This window comes from Lipotes vexillifer, unplaced genomic scaffold (assembly GCF_000442215.2).
Source record: "Lipotes vexillifer unplaced genomic scaffold, Lipotes_vexillifer_v1.1 scaffold837, whole genome shotgun sequence".
NCBI lineage: Eukaryota > Metazoa > Chordata > Mammalia > Artiodactyla > Lipotidae > Lipotes > Lipotes vexillifer.
The window spans coordinates 55,105-77,881 of NW_006775771.1; the positions used below are offsets into that span (position 1 = coordinate 55,105).

Below are 22,777 nucleotides of genomic sequence, written 5' to 3' on the forward strand. Positions count from 1 at the left end.
ATAAAATTTTAATAAGAAATGACTGACAAAGTCCTTTTATCAGAGATAGAATTTTGTTTAGTATTCCTAGAAATACAAGGGCTTTGGGGTTCAATCTTCACTATCTTTAATTTGTATTTATTTATTCATATTGCATTTTAAGAGAATATAATTTTAAAACCAATGTAACTCTGGATACTAGTCAGTTATAAATTACTGACAGAATTTTAAATTTGTACATAAAAGCAATATAAATCTCTTAAAGAGAAAACAAGTGGTTTTAAAGGTACAAAATCAGGTCATCCCTAAATTGTTCTAATGAAGTTCAATCAATTCAATTTGATTCAATTCAAATCAGCTCACTAATTGGCCATCTACAGATGCCTGGGCATTTGCTAGGCTCCAGGAATATGAAAACTGGAACACAGTAAAATATAATCTCCATTCTCTAGGAATTCAAGTATAAGTTGTTCGTCAGTTTGCTACTAAAAGAGTAGTAGAAGGGTGCAAAGGACACAACTTGTCTATGTTTTATGAAGGTACAGATTTAATCACTGACCTGTCCTTAGAAATGCCAACACATTTAATTCCACCCTCACCCTCCAATTTCATAATGCTTAAATTTGGGATTTTTACATAAACATATTATAAAATCTTGGTTTTCAAAGTGTGGTCTGTGGACCAGCAGCAAATGCACTCTTGGGCCCCACCTCTGACCCACTGAATTAGAATTTGAAGCTAAAAAAGAAATACGTACGTTGATTCATATACACACTAAAGTTTGAGAAGCACTGCACTGAAACAATCAAGCAAAAGGGTCTTGAACCCTGTCCTTTAGGGGTGCCATTTCTCCAAACAGGCCAGAGAATCGACTTGATTAAAGATTACTTGATTTAAAAAAGCAGACAGTAGCTGCCACATCACAATTACAAATATAAGCAAAACATAGTTGTGAGATACAGCAATCAGTCTCTGCATTAATACATTTCCAGTGGAATCAGCTGCACTCAAATACAGAGACTGATTTTCAGTTAATTAAAAAATTCTAGCCTCAGATGAGCAAAATCCTCTTTTATTCCTCTTACTCCTCAAAATCCATAATGGTTCTGTGTAGCAGCTTTATACACCTCAGAGGGACTGAAAAATTATTCTTTCAATAACACCTCATCTGATGAAAACATAAATTTGTGAAGGAAATGGCCTCGTTTCTTTGAGATGTACCAGTGCTTCAAAACACCCTACTATTCTGAAAGAAGGCAGATTCAACTTGATTATAATGAAGCAGATCACACAAGCTCCTTTACTTTATGAGTACTGATCCCAACGGAACTTAAAAGAAAACTGATATTGAGAGGAAACAACCCAGAGAAAAGCCTTTGCTTCCCCCCAACAAAAACTAAGTCTCTTTTCAACTTAAAAGAGAAAGGAGGGCTTCCCTGGTGGCGCAGTGGTTGGGAGTCCGCCTGCTGATGCAGGGGACGCGGGTTTGTGCCCCGGTCCGGGAAGATCCCACATGCCGCGGAGCGGCTGGGCCCGTGAGCCATGGCCGCTGAGCCTGCGCGTCAACCCAATCCTCCAAAAAAAAAAAAAAAAAAAAGAGAAAGGAAAGAAGAGAAGAAGAATGAAGGAAAAAGAGGAAGAAAAAGAAAGAAATTCAACCCCAACTATCCACTTGAATTACAGCTCTGAAAAATACATACCAAATTTTCATTACTTCCAGACTTAGTTCATTCCTCAAATTTCTAAGTGTGGCTTCTTTGGGGAATAAATGTCAAGATTTCAAAAGTACCAGTGCATATGTTTCCACACCCAGTTCAGCCACACAAAGTTGGTGAGTCTGGTCCCAGTAAGACACCCCTTATTTCACTGTTGTTTCCTAATAATTTGGGGAGAAGCAGGCATGTGGCTTCGTAATCAACCCAGGGGCCTCCCAGGGTGTCTTCTGGACTTTGAGAACTTAGTAGATTCTGTGATGAGCTTTGATGGAAAATTTCCTTCTCTGACCTCTACCAATACTTTCCAGTCTGTGAGGTCATGTAACTGGCATGATTTTGTTACTTGTGATATGCAGCTTTTTCTACACTGTACGCTTTTTAACCATCCAGAATTTTAAAAGAAACAAGCAACAGCAATGAAATTCTTATTCAAGGTCTCCTGAGACAGCAAGACCTGTCACAGTCATTTTTTTTTCTAAACTGGAATCTAAAATGACACTGGATATGTTAGGATTCAAGATACTTGGTTAAAAGGCCTAAAGTAATTCTATGGAGCTTATGAATTATTAATGACAATACGAAGAGCCAGCTTCTACACAAAGAGTTGAATTATAACCCAAGTGCCCAAGTGTATTTAATGATGAAAATACATAAGAAACCAATAAAATATTTCATGAAAACAAAATAGTGTTGTTCTGATGGATGAAAAACTCTGAATGGATATATTAAATTATGGATTAAAGCTGGGGAAGGAAAGACTGTTAGAAGTCGAAGGCTGTATTTTTTTTTTAAATATCCTAAGAGCTGCCAAGATAGATTCCACTAGGCATTAGTCTGTATCACCACAGTAAGGCTAATTTCCTTAGGCAAAAGTGTTGCAAACAGTATTAAAAAAATGAAGATGAAATCTAGGTACTGAGGTCAGTGACAAATACTTTTTCTTGTCCCAAAGGCTGAGAGACTGGTTCAAGTATACTTGGTGGGTATAATGTCAGGATGTCAGGTATAACTGGATCATAGCTGTTCAGGGAGACAACTTTTTTTTTTTTTTTGAAATAAACTCCATGACATGAGAAGCCCTAGTGGGGTAGAAGTTTGGACTTAGATGGGATTACCATAATGGAAAACAAGTCCTACATACATGCTTTCAGAACAGTAACAGCCAATGTCATTTGCAGGGCAGCCCAGGAAGTGGCTGGAGGGCAGCCCCAAGCCTGTATGTCACTCCAGAATTAAGTGGTTGTCATGAGAATGGAGAGGGAAGAAATCCTGAAGTATTCGGTCTTAACTTCATCACTCCTGCCTCTGTCTGAGAAGCTTCCATGATCTTTTCTTGTGGGTCCTATCCCTGGCTTTTAATAAGTTTGGCTTTGGCCATTCCAGAACCATGGATATTGTGTAAAGACTCAGTCTGCCCCTTCTTTTCAGTATTTCTGAAAAATAGTGCAACCCAAGCAAACTGAACTGCAAAATACAGCTTTCACATGACCATGGGTAGCTTTCAAAGACCAGAAATAGACACTCTCAGAGCTTTTACAGTAGATGTCAAGGAAGAAAGTTGATTTCTCCTGTGTAAGTATCTTTGCCCTTCACTAATTTCTTCTCTAGCTATTCAGTACCTCAGGCAAGATACCACAAACACATTTTGTGAGACAGAGGCATCTTGTGGAATTGAACTGTATGTCTAAATTACAGGCAACTTTTACACACCTGCTTTCACCTCTGGGTTCCTGATGGTCCATAGCTGACAATTTAATTTCTGCTGCTACTTTAACTGCAGCTGAGCATTTAGCCAAACTTGTTTTGAGTTTCTCTTTAGCATGGAAAAGGTCAAAATGGTACATCGGTGTGATACCAATGGATACAAAGTAGGAAACAGGAGAAGGAGAACAGAGGTTGCATAGCCTGAGCCAACGAGTAGGCTGAATAATCTTTTGTTGCCTAATACAGCTCCCACCCACAGGGGCAATTATTTCCTTCAGAGGAGCTGCTACTGGACTCATGCTTTCCCAGGCCAAATCTCTGTAACTACCCTGAATCAAATCACAAGAGAGGAGAGAGAACAATAAACCAAGCCTCAATTAATACAGGTCAGGTGATACATGCTATGGAGAAAAAAGTCAGAGGTACACAGAGTGCTAGGGGGAAGGGCACTGCTCTTTTATATAGGGCAGCCGGGTGTCACATGAATGTAAAGGAGGAGTATTGTAAAGCTCTGGAAGAAAGAGTGCTCTAGACAAAAACGAGAAAGGTCCCAGGCAAGAAAAAGCTTAGTGGGTCTGGGTAAGAGAAAGGCCTGTGTACCTGAAGCATGGTGACTAAGGGGAAAGTTGCAGGAGATGACACTGAGTGGCAGGTGGGTGCCAGTTCACATAGCGTCTTAGTGAATAGTTTGGATTTTATTCTAATGGAGAGTTTTAAATAGGGATTACAGGTCTGATTTATCTTTTTTAATACTTTGGTTGCTTGGGAAGAGAATGAATTATTGATTGGAAGGTCTTAGTGCTAAGTTGGACATCTTAGGAAGCTGTTGCTTCCTAAGCAACAGCATCTTAGGAAGCTGTTGCTTCCTAAGTGCAGGCAAGAGATGAAGAGGCTTTGTCTCAGAGACTGAGAGTGCAAGTAGTGAGAAATACCAAGGTTTGGGATATTTCGGACGTAGAGATGATAAGATATGCTGATGCGTTTATATGCGGGGAATGAGAGAACTGGGTTTTTGGCTTGGGCAACTGGGTGGAAAGTGGTACCATTTTCTGAGATGTAAACAATGGGTAAGAAAAAGTTGTTACATGTGTGAAGGATGATGATGACAGTAGGGGCAAATGTTCAAGGTGTCTACAGACATCTGGTTAGAGATGTCCAGGAGGCAGTGGATATGCAAATCTGAAGCCCAGGAATATGATTAAGGCTGGTGAAAAAAAATCTAGGAACCATCAGATAGTATTTAAGGCAAGGGACCAAGAGAAAAAGAAACAAAGGATCACGCCTTAGGCAACTTTCACAACATTCAAAGGTACAGCCAAGATGGAAAAGCGAGCACTGGAGCCTGAGAAAGTGCAGCCTATACAGCAGGTGGATGCAGTTTCTTTAACAAAGGCCCACAGCATCTCTATTGGAAGGAATGTTTAAAGCCATCTACTTCGGTCATCCAACTCATTTCAGTTTTTAAATACCCTTTCTTCCACGAAGGGATAAAAACACGCATACATCAGTTTACATGATAACTACACTGTCCTAACCCATCTAACATCACCTCTTTATAATCTTCCTGATAAGAGTTCAGGCCTAATGGAGACTACAATATTAAAATTTGGCAGGTTTTCATGGATAAATTTTAATACTATCATGTAGTGGGGGAAAAGTCAAACTAATTAAGAAAAATCTAAACTCTGAATAAAATGCTTTTCAATTAAAAATATGTCCCTAGAGACAAAAGGATAGCTGATTATTTAGAAATGATAAACATGGCATGCGGTATACAATGTAACCTAACTTCAATCTTATTCTGTAGAAATGGCTAATAAAACACATGACAGAAATCTCTACCAAGAAAATTAGCTGGAATAGGGGATTTTCTATGGCAATATTCCATAATAGTAACAAAGATTTATCCTTCAAGCTTCAAAGTGACCTGCAAACTTTTACAGGGAGTAACTGGAGACTGTGAAACTGTACTGTAGGGATGACAAGTACTTTATTATTATAGGGCAGGTGCTCAGGGACAAAGCACTAATAGAATCTTACTGTTGAGGATTTTGTTCCTCTGACTACCTTTTGAGGGTGGGTAGGTGTGGAACTGGACTGAAAGACGTTATATTACCAGTTCCGCAATCTTAAAACCAGTTGGTTTAAGAATTTCAGATATACAGAGTAGTGAATATGATTATAGATCAGAGATTCCTAGCATTAAGACTTGTACTCTCCCCAACTCTTTTTTCTTAGCAAATCATAATCACTTGAAAATTTCAGCATTCACTCACAAATATATTTGTTGCCTGTAGGATTTTTCTTCTTGTTGTAATACATCCTAATTTTTACAGAATAATAGTTATAGTCTCTTCTGCACTTAATGTTGGGAATATTTAATGATAACAGATACAGAATCTATTATTTACAAAACTACAATCTATTTTACCCTATAATTATGCCTTTATTCTCCCAAATCAATTAAATTTCCTTTGGCCAATACTTGCAATTCACATTAATTTTTTAGAATGACATAATAAAAACCTCACTGTGAAATTAACTTTGTTCACTTCCCACGTGATTCCAAAATAAGAGACTGTTACTCTACAAACTAAAATTTACTTAAAACTTTCTTCAGAGACAGAGGAAAAGCCATCTCAACAATCTTCTGCTTAAGTGACACTCTGGATTAACTAATACTCAGTTCATTTTACAAAGCAGAGGTTGGCCAACTATGCGGCCTGTGAACAAAATCCAACCCATGGCCTGATATGATAAATAAAGTTTGACTGCCACATAACCATATCCATTTGCTTACTTACTATGTACTTCTGCACTATAAGGCTCACAAAGCCTAAAATATTTACTACCTGGCCTTTTACAGAGAAAGTTTGTCAACTCCTGCTCTAAAGCATAGTGACCAATGCCACTGTGAATATACACAGTTAACAGGCCCTTTCTAATACTCCTGTACATTTCTGCTCAAACAATTAGTCTGTATGCTTTCAAGAGTTGATTGTACAGGGACTTGCCTGGTGGGTCAGTGGTTAAGAATCCGCCTGCCAATGCAGGAGACACGGGTTTGAGACCTGGTCTGGGAAGATCCCACATGCCGTGGAGCAAATAAGCCCATGCACCACAACTACTGAGCCTGCACTCTAGAGCCTGCGAGCCACAACTCCTGAGCCCATGTGCCACAACTACTGAAACCCATGTGCCTAGAGACTGTGCTCTGCAACAAGAGAAGCCTCCTCAATGAGAAGCCCGCGCACTGCAACAAAGGGTAGTCCCCGCTCACCGCAACTAGAGAAAGTCCACCCATAGCAACGAAGACCAACACAACCAAAAATAAATAAATTTATATATAAAAAAAGAGCTGATTGTATAATATCTGTGCCATTTATATTTATTATAATTTAATTAAATATTAAATAAACTAATAAAATAATTGAGAAAGGAGCTGTTGGAAGATTTAAGAGTAAACAAAATTGTTATCAAATTAGGCACAATTGCCAACTGTGCAAGACTGTGAAAACACTGTATATATCCAAAATATTTTTTCTTGTGTGTTAAAAAAAACTTAAAAGTAGAAATCATAGATAATACACAGTGGGTGTGGTTGTACCTAGGAAGACTGACTATTCAAAATTCTGTACAAAAAGATAAATAATAATTTAAAGATTAGCAAGTTCAAGTACATTGGTATACTTTAGATTAAAATATTTAAGGCATGGTTTTAATCATTTTTTATAACTCTCTGCCTTTTCCGTTTCTAAATATAAAACATGCCAAACTTACAGATAGGTGCAAAATATATACAGTCGGCCCTCCATATCCGCAGGTTCACATCCATGAATATGAAGGACGGACTGACTTTAAAGGACTTAAGCATCCTTGGATTTTGAAGGATGCTCCTGGAACCAATTATCTCTGGATATGAGGGACAACTGCATACTTTTAAATAAATAAAATATTACAGGTATTTCATAAGTCCTCTAACCCCGCCAATTGCAACCCCCTCCATTCTCCCTAAAGATAACTCAGTATCTGGAGGATCCAAACTAACATTGATAGGTAAAGGTGAAGTTTATCTAAAACAGATAAAATTGGAATTATTAAATTAAAAAAAAAACATTAGATCACCTCCAAATCTATAGGAAAGACTTGAACTAATCTATCAAATTGTTGCAGTATTAGTTTTTAGACCTGTAGTCGTAAACAAAAGAGGATTCCATTAAATAGGGTGTCAGTGATATATATGTAAATTTATACTCTGAAGTGCCTGAAAATGTTTTCTTAAATTATCATTCCTGTTTAATTCACATTATTAATTTGTACTCTAAGAAGGCATTTTGCTGACCAAAAGTAAATTATCGCCCAGATGTTGCTGAGTTCCAAATTAGTAGATTTTCAATTTAATAAAATCCAAATTCAAGAGGTTTTAGAATATCCATAGTTTGTTGCAAGGGAAAAACCTTAACTATATATGATGAAGGAATCAGAGCTATTATCACCATACGCTAGTGATCAATTTCAGTAACACTATCAGTGCACCAAACATACATTGTTATATACCTACATAAGACACAGCAATACCACCCATGGTGTATTCCATTGCAAAGTGCTTATCTTGAATCCATAAAGCCTTTATGTAGTGTTTGCTTTGTAGGAAATATAAGGGATGGAGAAATGGGCTAAATAAAAACACAACAAATTATCAGACAAATTGAGAAGCTGAGATTTTCTCAGGAACTCCTGTCTCCTCAACAACTGTCTCTTTAACAAGGGACTTGGCTGGATAAAAAAAGACTTAAGGGACACATCACACAGATGCAACGTGTGATCCTAAATTGGATCTAGTCTAGACATACCAGCTGAGAAACATTTTGGGGACGGGGGGTTCACAAATGGGAATGTAGCGGTTATTAGATGAGATAAAATTTTTCTGAAATGGAAAGATGGGAGATGAACGACTGAAAAAAGGGAGTTGAAAAGCTATATGTAAAATGTGATTTCATACTCTCTGGTCTAAAAATGTGTGTGTGGACACAGAAAAAGTCTACATTTTAACAGTGATGATCTCAGGTGGTAAGAATGTAATCATTTTATTTTCGTTTGTAGTATTTTCTAGATTTCTACAATGTAAATGTACTGCTTCTATAATAAGACTAGTTTTAAAACAAATTCTATGGAAAATTTATATGACTTTTTTATATCAATAGATCCATTCATCATCATGTATGACAGAAAAATTTTAAGAAAAGCGACAGATACTGACTTGAGTAGAAGCCAAGAGAAACTGGAGGTTTGTATAAAAAAGGTCTCAACTTGAATTCTTTGACTATTTATAATGCTTTGATTTAATCAAGATACATTTAGTATCTTCCATGTAATTTCACATATAAAATGTTTTTGATGCTGTATTAAGTGTCTTAAGACAGCATTAAAAATGTAGTCTTAACTTTTTCTCACTAGAGGTATAATAATTATTATACCTTCTAATAATTATTAGCTCAGTATAAAAGGTATTTTGCTAAATAGGCTCACACAGGAGCATAAAGGATTCTAGGTGCCTTTGCATAATAGTCCGTTTCTTTTTCATCATGAAGGGTCAAGCTTAATGGTTTTTAAGATGACCACCGTATATGTCAGTTGGATTCCTACAAAATAAGCAGCCATTTTAGAATGTACATATTCACATTCTGATTGCCTTGAAACTGGGTCAACGAACTTGAAGCATGCTTTTCACTAAGAGTACTCAATTTCTTTTGAATATGACAACATACCAATTTCGTAACATTTCTTTTAAAATTCATATTTAACTTGTATCCTTTGAGAATTGTTTACATCTTATTTTATTTATTTATTTTTGGCTGCATTGGGTCTTCATTGCTATGGGTGGACTTTCTCTAGTTGCTGCCAGCGGGGGCTACTCTTTCATTGCGGTGCGCAGGCTTCTCATTGCAGTGGCTTCTCTTCCTGCAGAGCACGGGCCCTAGGCGCACGGGCTTCAGTAGTTGTGGCATGCAGACTCAGTAGCTGTGGTTCGCGGGCTCTAGAGTGCAGGCTCAGTAGTTGTGGCGCACAGGCTTAGTTGCTCCGCGGCATATGGGATCTTCCCGTACCAGGGCTCAAACCTGTGACCCCTGCATTGGCAGGTGGATTCTTAACCACTGCGCCACCAGGGAAATCCAACAATTTTAAGTCCACTTCTACTTTTGGAAGCTTGCTGGCCCGCGCGGGGCTTGCCGTGGGGCGCTCTCCTGAAGAAGGAGGTCCTGGCGGTGAAGAAGTCGTCCTCGGCGTCCGCCTCCAGGCTGCTGTAGCCGCTGCTCATGCTGCTGGTCCCGTCGCGCGCGGGCCGCCTCCCCGGGGCGCTGGCGGCCAAGCAGGGGGTGTCGCGCCCGCCCGCCCCGCGAGGTTCCCGGCGCATGCGCCCGGAGCCGCTGGCGGGCTGTCCCGCTGCAGCTGCGGCCGCCGCTCAATCTACATTTTTAATTTAAGGCTGATCTTTAAAAAATCCAGCTTTCTAAAAAAAAAAAAGGAAAATACTTGGCATATTTAACTTTATTTATATCAGATTATATTTAATCTGGAGGTTAAAATGTCTGAGTTTGAAACCTAACATCACAGTTGTGCAACGTTTGGCAAGTTACCCAGCTAGCTAAGCCCCCGTCAGTTCTTTTAATCTATAAAATAGAGAAAACAGTATTTACCTCACATGATGATTAGATGAAATTATGCTTAGAAACCTAGGTGCCTGTCACATAGTAAGAGTTCAATAAATATCCACAACCATGATGGTGACTCATATAATCCTGACATGCTCTTCTTGTCCTATATATACTAACAGTATCAAGGATGCTACTGTACATCTCCACACAGGTGCCCCACAGGTATCTCAACCTTACTACATGTAACAGAACTATTGCTCCTCTTCAGTGTCCCTATCTCAGTAAAGTGTACATCATTAACCTAGTTATTCAAGACCTGAGCCTAGGAGTCACTTTTTCTTTTTTTTTTTTTTTTTTGCGGTACGCAGGCCTCTCACTGTTGTGGCCTCTCCCATTGTGGAGCACAGGCTCTGGACGCGCAGGCTCAGCGGCCATGGCTCACGGGCCCAGCCGCTCCGTGGCATGTGGGATATTCCCGCACTGGGGCACGAACCCATGTCCCCTGCATCGGCAGGTGGACTCTCAACCACTGCGCCACCAGGGAAGCCCTAGAAGTCACTTTTATCCTTTTTTTTTTCAACCCACCACCCCAATTTTCTTTTAGCTTTATTTTCAATATATTTTGAATTCAACCACTTCTCACAGGTCTATTGCTACCACACCAGTCCAAGCCAGCATCATCTCTGGCCTGGACAATTGCAAAAGACCCTAGATATAGCTCGCTTTTTTCACACTTGTCCTCCTCACCTACCTCAGTCTATTTTCTACCCGATGCCAGAGTAAGTCTTTAAAACGGAAATCACGTGATGTCACTTCCTTGCTTCAAACCCTTCACTGGCTTCACACCAAACTTAGAGCAAAAGCTAATCCCTTTTCCCTGCCCAAAGGCCCCTAAGTGATTGGGCTTCTGCCCCTCCTTCTCTCCCAGAACCTTCTCCTCGCTCGCTCCTCTCCAGTCGTACTGGCCTCCTTTGCTATCCTCGAGCATCTTGAACTTGCCAAACACACCTCCACCTCTGTACCTGGAGCCTTGCCAGTCCTTCTATATGAGGGATTCCTTCCCCATTAGCAATATAGCTCTGCAGCTCACTTCTCTGCTCAAACATCAGGCTTTTCTGACATGCCATCAACAGAAGCACCCCCAGAGCTCTGTTTTATTTTTCTTCGTGGCACTGTTACTACTACAACAATAAGTTACTACTTATATACATATTAAATATAAATATTTAATATATAAGCATATATTACATATGTATTACATACATATAATATATTATATATGTGCAAATGTATTTATGGCTTGTCTCCCCAACTAGTACATAAACTCCATGGAGGTGAGCACTCTGTTTTGTTCATTGCTGGACCCCCATTATCAAGAATAGTACTTGGTACCTTGTACGTATTAAAGAAGCATTTTTCAAGATACAGAGACTCATCTATCCTCTTGTTAAACTGGCTTGGGTTTAGTGAAGTACTCCAATCACTACTAAAATAAGCCCTAAACAAAAAAAGCAAGCAGAGCTGTTACAAGAATTAGTTCTTCCATATTCCATTCATTTTGCAGAATCCTTACAGATCTAAGTTTGAAAACAGGGGTCATAAAATTTTTTATTTTTATTCAGGAAAACTAACAGCAATCTAGCAGAAAAAATTCCTTTTATTTCATCAGAGTGCTAGAAGAAAAAAAAATTTTTTTTTAAAGCTTCCGTATTTAAAACAAGTGATTACTTACTTGGTTGAAATACTTGTAACAAAGGAAAAGAGAAAAAAGTTTTCCCTGGTTTTATTTATTACTAAATGGTTTTGTATAAAGAAATTATGATATTATATGAGATAAAATTGTTTTTACACTTAAATAAAAGGAAAAAGTCACATCAGAGTGTTAATGAACTAAAAATGAACTAAAAAATCTTTTGTAACAATTCTTAGCAATTCTTTTGCAAAAGTCCCAAACTGTGGCTCTAAAATAATTGCTAAATATCTGAGACTTAATGCACCATAAAAATAGTTGTTTTAACCTACTATATGACTAAATTATGACAGACACTATGAGCCATAGAAAATAATCTTATATTATCATCTAACTGTTGAATTCAATCACTGCAAAGCAGTATACAAGTAAAATTCCAGCAGATAACTCTCTGAACTACACACTTCATCTGTGTTTTCCTTGACACGTCACTTTTTATCTTCTATTTGCAGATCTTGGCGTTTTTGGATACAGGATTTTTGTCTGTTTTATTTTTGCCATCTCCTGCAGTATTAGCACAATGACTGGGCTACTCAGTGGATGATTTCTGAATGAAAGAATGAGTGATGCTGAGGGTCAAAGTTGGGGAATGATGGCAGTAAACACTGCACAAATATAATAGTAGACATATACCTGGAGTGTTCTAAATGAGCCCAATTAGTTAGTGCTTTTTTTATATCATATCCTATAAAAGTAAAGAGAGTTAGATAATAAAAGTGGTTTCTGTGTATCCTATTTTGCTTCACAGTATTTATCACAACTGTCATAAAGCAATCATTTGTGTAGTCATTTGCTTAACATTTTTTTTTTTTCCACCTTAAATTCCAGGGGGTAAGAACTGTTTATCTATGGCTTCACAGAGCCTCAGCATCTCACAATAGCAGGGGTCCAATAAATATATTTCGAATCAATGAACACAGTTAGGGCTGTGCCACTGCATCATTTGAAAATGCCTGGACCCCCTTCCTAGCTGAGTCTTCCAGATACTCACAGCTTCACAGAACTTCATAATTCGTTTTTCAGCGGTTTTAGGATGCACAGTGTTTCACATGCATCTTACAATTTATTGTGTCTTAGTATTCTGTGTAGTTTAATTGGCAGCATTTTTTTCCTGAGAATTACATAAAACAACATTGTTTTAATAAATGATGGTGTTTTATAATCAAGGAAATGAGATTACTGCTAATTCCATCTTGGTATGGAAAGTATAAAAACTTCAAGTACTTACATCAATTAAATCTGAAAGATCATGAATATAATACTTGAAAACTGAGGCATTGGTTGCTTCAAGGGTTAGGAGATATTCATTCCGTGCCTTAATCGACTTTAGCTTGTTTTCTGAATACTTTGCTTGTCTCTGGAGATGAAGACGATCCAGGCATTGGGGAAAACAATAAAGTCATTTTAAAACAAGACAGGGAAACATACATGAATTTCTATTCATCTAAACAATTTACTCAACATATACAAATGACCTTCGAAGTCCTTTGAGAAAAGTACATTTCGAATCTGAATTAAATAAACGAAAATTACCCAGCGATGAGGAAAAACAACAACGTATATACGGGGCGCCAGGCCCATTTGCAATGAAATCTCTGTTAATATTCAAAGTTCTCTACATTGTGTATTGGATACTTGGCATTCACCACTAAATGAGGTCCAGCTGTTATTACATGGTTTTTATGTTTCTAACACATTTTTTCATTCCCGTGGGAGGAAACGCATGTCACTTCACAGTAATTTACAATGTGTGTCTATCAGCTGTTGCATCAGTGTTCTTAGGTGTGTCACCTCCAGTGAGGACAGAAAGGCTCTGCAGTCTTTTACTTACTTTTTCCTTCATTTTTTCAATTTTCTTCACAGAGCTTCGCCGCTGATGTCTCTCTTCCAGTCTAATATGAAAGACTGGGTCACTGGATCTGCCAATTTGCTTCTCTTCTTGTTTCTCAGCCTCTTTCAGCTTGCTCTCTGCGCTGATGCTCTCTGCATGATACATATGGTATGTTTTCATCACCTGTGAAAATGTGACCCACATTGTTAAAAGATGTCTGTCTGTAACTTAGAAAGTGAATGGAAACCATTATATGACATAATATGTTAAAGATATCACCTTCCAACTGGCAGAGAGCCAGATTGTTAGTAAAATAAAGTATATACTATTCCTTCTACATAAAGCAAACAGAAATAGGCAAATTCACCTGCCAGGAAGAGGCACTTAGGGACAGGCTGTGATGAAAAAAATGATTTACAGAGTCTTGTGTGTGCTTTCAGTGTACTTAAAAAGTTCCCTCAAACTTAAAAGTGTTTCTCTAAAATCTCCTCTGCATTATTAATTTGAAGAATAAACCCTTATGCATGGATACATTTTAGTCCAACCTTGGAATTATAAAAAACTCCAAATAAATATATAGCCCTTACTAAAGGGACTTTATCGCTTAAAATGTACTTGTCAAAATACAAAATGTAAATATAAGGTTCATATATAGTTGTAGTTAAAAAAAAACTTTTTATGAGCACAAAGTAATACTTTATGTTCAATGTAGAAAACACGATACAAAAAAGAAAGTAAAATATAAAGCAAGTAGAAAATAAAAAGCATAAGATTTTGGTATACAGCTATCCAGTCTTTTTCCTACGAAAATACACACACACGCACACACACATACACACACACTTGTTCATTTTAAAATGACACATATCATTTCTCCTTTTAAAAAATCTGGATCATACTACACTTACAATTTTTAATCTCCTATGTCCTTTTCCACTTAAAAATATCAACATTTTTGTAAAACATAATTTTAAAGGCTGTATAATATTTCTTTATATGACTGTGCCATAACTTACTTAACTAATTCCCTACTGTTGAACATTTTAGAATATTTCAACTTCTTGCTTTTTTATAAATAAAGCTGTGCTGAAAACCCTTCATATATAGAGTATCTTGTTTCTTCTCTTAGAAATGATACAGGTAATTTACATTTTGATAGATTTAGGAATATATAGGAGATGAAATTTTGTAATGTATCCTTTCCATATATATTGTAAATATATAATCAATCCTCAATTAAATATTCTTTAATTTAAAAAAATTTAAAGATGTGATGACTCCGATGCCAACTGACGTCTCAAGCTTCCTTGAGGTACCAGAACTCAGCACCCAAGTAATCAGTACCAGCATATTCTCAAAAATTATGCCAAATTTTCCTCCACATAAAATGGATTTTATTTCATCTGTAAATAACTGTTATTCAGAGCCAATTTTATAACTAAGGAATAGTTGTGTTAAAGAGATTGATGTAATGTTTTAAAGTAAGGAACTTGATTTTTCTCATTTCAAAAGATGAGTTTTAAAATAGTGTGAAGACTGGAAGCATCACTGGAATAAATATATTTATTTAGGCTGAACCAAATTGCTGTTTTTTGTAGGTTATATGAAAAAGGTAGAAAATCAGCACTTATGGTTCAACTTAATACACACTCTTAAGATGACTATTTTGAAGAGTAAAACAGGGTTAATGAAGAGCTTTACTTATTTTCATAAAATCTGATGATGTCTTTCCTTAAAATCATAAGCTAGCTAATTATGTCAAAGGCACTGCTGAGCAAGAACAAAGTGCAGGACAAACTACAAAGTCATGGCAGCTTTCTGTGAGCTGTGTGTAACTGCAAAGTTGTCTCTTTTTAGTAATTATCAAATCTGTCTGGGGGTGTGGTTTGGTTGGCTACTCCAGTTTGAAAGAAAAATAAGACAGCATTAGGAAGCAGCTGGGGAATGAAATGGGAGTCCCCGTGCAGCTGGGCAAACAACGAGGTCAATGAATCTACTGCACACCTGGCATTTCTAGGCTTGGCTCTGTTTATATTCCCCGCCTGAAGCAAACCCACAGGCTGTCTGGGTCCTGGTTCCAGTTACATCTTTAAATGAGAGGGTGAAAAAAACCAATCTCACACACACTCACAGACACAGACACACACACACACACACACACACGCACAGACACACAGATGCTCAGCTGTCTTCTTGCTAGTTGACAGGAAGGAAGAAATGAGAACACGTGCCTCCCATCATAGTTGGATTGAAAAGGCATCCCAGACAGACCTGGGTAACTGAGAAATCTTGCTTTTCAATACATCCTGAAGAAAAGAGCTGAACTCCTGACTCTTGCTTTACTAAGATGCTGAGGCCTACTGTAAGCAGGTAGTTTGCACAAACTAAGCTTTAGGAACTAAGGATTCTGAGCTGGCTGCTAGCATGACGTTTCTGGTTAAGCAGGCTGGGTTAAAAGGAAAACGTTTGAGTCTGACCTAACACTAGCAAAGAGAGGGTATAAATATTTCATCACAATGTGCTTCAGCACAATAGCTGAGGATTCTCCACCCAGTTCAATAGTAATTTCCAGAAAGGTAATGTCTTTGTTCCATTTATCCAATTTGACTTAGGGCTTCCACTGTTCTCCAAAATGTCAACAGTTACAATGAATGAATTTTAAAAGTCGGAGAGAAAAAACTAAAAGCTTCTAGAGAACTCTAATTGCAGACAATGAATGCCAGTACAAACTGCATTATTTAAAATGTAAGCTGTTGACAGAAGTTAAATGTGTTTTGTATTTAAAATAACAGACAGTTCTCTCTTTCTCAGAGAAGTAAAAGAAAGCTTTTGAATATATATACTGCAAAGAAAATAACAGCTTCTCCATCAGCTTAATGCAAACACAAGCCTTTGTATACCAAATGACATGATAGGCATATATCCATTTAAATGTACTCCAATAGCATATTTTCCTATTTGAATTCTTTTCTACTAAAACCTCAGGCATAATTCTCCATTGAACACACTCAATTTACCTTCCCTGCTCTGTCTTCAACTGGAAGAAGAATATAGTCAAGTAGAAGGTGACCACATCATGGATTTCTTTGTGACACTTGAATATTGCCAGAGTATTAGCAAATCATTGATGTCAGAATAAAGGGAATATTAAGCTGGACTTTGTTCAAATCCTCTGCCCTTACCAATCTCTCTTTACCTCATGTACCTCCCACCTCATGTGAAATCCTATACAAAAACTTTGGACAGAAACTGTATATACTTTTTTCTTACTGACAGACCCTATATAATGGATCTGACACTACTCTTGTACTTTAAATCAAAGTAATTAAAGTATCTATAGTAAATTTCAATATTCAGTGTCAAGAAGTCATGGTGTATCTGAAAACGATCCATGTGCTGGAGATCAGTCGATTAAGGGTATAAATTCTACTTTTTGACTTCTGGCTCAGAAGTTAGAAGACATGGTTCCAGGAATGAATCTACCACTTACTAGGTGTGGAGAGTCATTTAACACTTCGGCTCACCTTACAAGGTTGTTGCGGATACCCAGTTGTACACGGTCCCTGTGTGTGGGTACAACTGTACCTTTACTGAGTACTTACTACATATGTGTGTATATATATGTATATAATCTATACCACTAATATATATATAAGGAGATATATGTAATGTGTATCTATTTAGCTAAACAAACATTATATAATTCCTACTACATGCCAGACATTGTTCTAAGCATTTTACTAATACTGGGTTGGCCAAAAAGGTCATTTGGGTTTTTCCATAAGATGTTACGGCAAAACCCGAACGAACTTTTTGGACAGCCCGATAATAGCTTATTTAATCCTTCTAAAAATGCTTATGAGGTAGGTACCTTTATTCTCCCCATATTACAGATGAGAAAAGTGAGGCACAGAGAGGTTAAGTAACTTGCTGAAGGTCACACAGCTGATAATCGGCAAAGCAATGGTTGGTACCCCAGCAGTCTGGCTCCAGATTCAGTGCTCTGGACTGCTATGCCGTGAACTTCAGAAGGTCTAATGCATTATACAAATGGAAGGCCTCTTTATCTGGGGGATATAGTTACTCTTGGTCACATTTAGGAATGGAGGAAAAGAAGGAATGAAAGATAAGTATTCATTCAACATTTGCTTGGTGTTTAGCACAGATGGGTATAAAAATAAAGACTTGGTTTCCATCTTCTAAGAGTTTAAGTTTTTAGAATTTAAAAAATGGGCCTTGGAGATTCTCATGGACACTGATGAAGTGAGAGGGCATTTGGGCTGAGAGGACAGTATCAGGAAAGATGTCATGGGGTAGGCGACCCACACAGGTGAGGTGGGCATGAGGAGACCAAGACGGTGAAGAAGGGAGTCCAGGGTAGTGGATGATGGGGTAACTGAGCTGAAGAAAAACCCCAACTGAGTAGTATAGAATTGATTCTGAATCCATAGAGTTGTGAACAGTATGGTCAAAGCAGTACCTTAGCAGTAATTCGGTGAAGATAGGCAGGATGTGAAGCGACCCGATTTAGCATGAAGAGGGAATGGAAAGGAGGAAGGAGAATCCAGAATGACAGCTCCAGGGCCTTTTCTCTGTTCTCACTCTCTCCGACCTTTTCTTAAACTTGACACGACCCCCTCCACCATGGAGTTCAAATGCTCTCATGCTCTGCTCCCAACACCAGCCCAAGCAGCACTCTGTATACTACTGAGTCAATCACTTAACTCCCTCCTCAAAATCTGTACTTTCCTGCCTCTGTAGCCTTTTCCCAAGACAATCCAATCCCACTGCCTGGGATGCCCTCCCCCAGCATCCCCTGCTGTTACCATTTTGACTCATCCTCCAGGGCAAGGTCAAAGCTCACCTATTGCTAAGTGTTCCCTGGGTCCCCGGCCAGAGTGCTCTTGTTCTTCCGACCTCCAAGACCTACTTACTGATAGCACTTCAGACTCTGTGCCGTGTGTTACAGATATTTGTGTACCATTCAGTATCATGGACTGTCCTGTAAGTTCAGTGAGGCCACCAATAATATTTCAGGCAACTCCAGGTCCTTAATATTGCCTTATATACAGGAGGAGTAAAATAGGCATCTGGTGAGAAACAAATGAAGGACAGGAATCCTTTTATATTCAGCTTGCCCATTCATTTAACAAATACTATATGACTAGCATTGTTCCTCTCCATCCCTGGCATCCAAAACAGTACCACCAATAAATACCTGGGACTGGTCTGATGGGATGGCAAACATTTCTAAATCATTTGTGAAATACAGTTAGCACTGGAACTTATGGCATCTCAAAAAAAAAAAGGGTGTTGTGGTTGGCGGGTGGGCTGGTAAAAAGCAGTATGTTAGTGACAGTATTTCCTAATTCCACACACAGCCTGCTGTTTTACCAAATCCATCAATCACAAAAAGCTCTCCTGAGAAACTACATTTTTTACGTTTCCTTAAATACCAACAACCTAAGATAAAGATCTCTTTTCTATAATCAATACAGGAGAGGGCTCTAACTGTAACCATTTCTGCCAGTGCCAGATTAACAAAACCATCAGGGTAGGACTACCACCTTGGAAGTCCATTCCCACGAACCTCTCAGGTTCATGGGGAAGGCAGGGCTCCCGGGCCACCCTAGGTTGAGCCCCAGGAGCTGTGCTGTAAGCCTGGCTCCTTCAGGGGCTCACACAGCCTCTGTTCCTCTGTGTAGACTATAGCCTCTGCTGAGCCAAGCTGTGTCCCTGGAGCTTAGTTTAAATAGGGGCAGTGGGCAGGAACTACTTTTCAGACAGCCTCATAACACTGCATGCTGCAATCTCTACACCAGCAACCTTGAGCTTTCCTGCCCTTTAGTATACTGAGCCAAACTTGGCAATGAATACAGAGCCAGGCAGACCTGGATTTGAGTTCTCGTGCTACTGCTTATCAGCTGGGCAAGTTTCTTAACTTTCTTGAGCCCCAGTTCCTCTGAGGTGAAATTGGGATTAAGTGATACAATGCATGGGAAGCACAGGAAAAGGGTGGGCAGTTCTCTTTTTTGACAGTTTCTAAGGTATGATGTAGAAGCGAGTACACAGGCTCTGCAGCCAGACTAACTGGCTTCACATTCTGGCTCTAAGCAGAGAGGTGCAGGCCAGTGCCTCCCAAAGACAAAGCAGTTGGAGAACTGAGTACAGCAAAAGCAGACCTGATGGAGGCCTCTCCTGCTGTTTCATATTACAACTCGGGACAGCCAAAACCTCTTAAAAACTAATCTACCAGTGACGAGTACCCAGGAGTTAATGGCATAGATACCTACGTGTTCATAAAACACACCACCTGAAGTCACACTTAGGAAGGCTTCTAGCCTCTCTGCAATGTCCATCTCATCATTAGCACCCTTTTTGATGTATGCTGACAGTTACTGTAAAAGAAAGTGTAATTTACTGGAAAATTACCCAGGTTTCAGGGAGCAGTGCATAGTGATCTGCATTTACTCATCCACCAAACAGCTACTGAGTATCCATAAGCCAGGCATTGTGCTAGGCTCTGAAGCTAGAGATGAAAGACACAGTCCCTACCCAGTAAAGACACAAAGGCAGGCCTACTCTTACTGAAGACAAATAGGAGGTGGGGAGGGAAGCACCCATGGACTTCAGGGTAGGTAGGCTGAGTGCAAGTCAGGTGGGGAAGACTCCTAGGCTTCCTTTTAATCAGCTTCTATTTAAGTCTGGGAGCTCACTTGGAGAGAAAGTTGGGGTGGGAGGGGGGATATATTTTATTTATATAAAGATGTAAAGACAGGAGAATCCCACCCAGAACATGAATGCTACTCAGTCAATGCCCACAATGAATCTCAGTTCCCACTCCAATGCCCCATCTCCCACTTAAGGCCTGTGAGGGACACTTATCAGTATATTTTATTCTCATTTGTGGCATCAGGGCTGGAAAAGTTGCTGATCCCCGAGGTAATGAGTGGTCAATAGGACTGTTACAATGATGAACTTTCCCACTTCCTTTCCCCAGGCTTGTATGGTTCACTATAAGTCAATGAAAGCAGAATTTACCAAACTTAATTATATTTGAAAAGTAACATTTATCGGAGAACTCACTTTGAGAGATAGTATACTGGCAGTTAAGAGCTTAGACTCACAGAACAGACTGCTTGGGCTCAAATCCTGCCTCTGCACTTACTGTGTGATCTTCAGCAGGTAACTTAACCTTTCTGTGCCTTCATTTCTTCCCTGTAAAATGGGTATAACATTCTTACTCACTGCATGCACAGGGTAGTTGGAAGGATTAGATGTGCCATGACATGTAAAGAGCACAGAAAAAAGAGCTCGACATGTAATAAGTGCACAGTGAATGTCAGCTATTGCTATTTGAAAAAATTACCACAAAAGATTTCATTTTAATAATAGGTAATTTCTCCATGACTGGAAGGACTATCATTTCCAACAGAGGGAAAGGAAAGGAAAGAAGTGATACTTTCATGTATGTGTGTGGGAAGAATTTTAGCAAAGTGCTTTAGAAATGAGCAGATAGCTCAAGATGAACGATTAAATAGCATGAGATCCCATCTTTATAGCTAGCTTATCGAAGAAAACTCGAGGTATGTTGTGGCTCCACTGAAATGAAATCAGTAAAACAGTATGAATTTATCATCGAATTATATTTATAATCCAAACAAATGCTTTGAACAAAAGGCACTGTCTGGGACTCCGGACCCTGCTGGCTGCTAACCAACCAAATGACAGGGCAACAGGGATACAGAGAATAAACAAAACAAAGGGAAAAACAGAGAACACACATGCAAAGGGAGAAAGTAAGGCTAATGAAAGTCCCCAAAATAATTCTGTTCTGTTCAGTGTGGTGTAAAAGGTTTTGTTTCAGGAGTAATTACAAAGAGCAGCATTTTATAGGTCTATAAAATCCAACAGACCTGGATTTTGGTCCTACCTTTGCTGCAAAATAGTTCTGTAACCTCAGTCTTTCTGACCCTCAGTGTAACTTTCATCTATTAGAGATGAGGTCTCCTGACAGGACCAAAATTAGGGAACCAATCAAATAAAACTATGAACCTCAAACACTTTGAAAACTGTGGAATGAAAGAAAAAGCACAAACTAGAGGTCTGACCATAGAAAAACTGATCATGTAACCAAAAGGCCTCTTTCCATGAGAATTTTAATACATCCCCTGAAATGGAGAATATTTGATGATGCTCAGAGGAAATAACATAGGATGGCATCTAGCAGTCTATATGAAAAGAGCATCCGGCCTGTCATTCATGTTTTGTTTTCTGTTGGACATTTATTATTTTCTTCTCCATCTTCAACAAGAACCTACAAGAGCCTGTGATAGTGGAAGGAGCTTTCAGGTCCTAAATATCCAAGCGTGTGAATCCTCAGTCCGCCAGGCCTTGACTGTGACCTTGTGGCAAGGCTCTGTCTAACCCTGCTGGCCCAGAGCGTTCTCACCTATAAAGGACGTGGCTGGACCATGTAATCGCTCAGGTCTTTTCCAACTCTAAAAGTCTATGAGTCCATGATTTCAACGACTAAGTATCACAAGTATTTATTGTTTGGGGAAATACATATATATATAAAATATACTTCTCAGTTGCTAAAGAGGCTAATTTTTTTCAGTGTCAGGGTAGACGGCAGATAAATTTTAATCAAAAGGAAAAACCCATTAACAACAAAATTATACTAATTATCTCCTGCTTTTGTTGATTGAGGCAACAAACAGTATACCATGCTATGCCGAGGACATAAGATTCCTCCTAGAATTTTCCATGGGCTCTGAGGCCATAACTCATCTGCTTTGCTGCACAGAAAATATCTAGAAATGAACAATGCCTGTATACTCTAATGTACTATTATATTGATGAATCTTAAACTGGGGTATCTATCACTCTAGTGACTTTAATTAGCTCTCAAACTGATTAGTGATCAATCATCAAGTGCTCATTGAGGAGGAAAACCCAGGAACTATCTGGTAGGTGCAGGGTTGACACAAGGATTTGCTATGTGCTTTTATCTTTGACTGTTATATTTAAGTTAAAGCAGGGCATTAGTCATCTTTTTCAAAGTGCTAAATTTAACTATATATATATATATATATATATATTTTTTTTTTTTTTTTTTTTTTTTTTTTTTTTTTTTGGC

General features: G+C 38.6%; 1 protein-coding gene across 1 annotated transcript in view; it reads right to left on the bottom strand.

Moving 5' to 3' along the window:
* Positions 1–22,777, bottom strand: part of LOC103085585 (SLIT-ROBO Rho GTPase-activating protein 1) — a gene marked incomplete at its 3' end in the record, with an annotated part of 235,377 nt that overhangs the window by 40,550 nt on the left and 172,050 nt on the right. Inside the window, exons 5-6 of the mRNA XM_007450191.1 lie at positions 13,636–13,818; positions 13,033–13,161 (exon numbers count right to left, since the gene is read on the bottom strand). Of these exons, the coding sequence (XP_007450253.1) occupies positions 13,033–13,161; positions 13,636–13,818 (312 nt within the window). The remainder of the gene's footprint in view (positions 1–13,032; positions 13,162–13,635; positions 13,819–22,777) is intronic.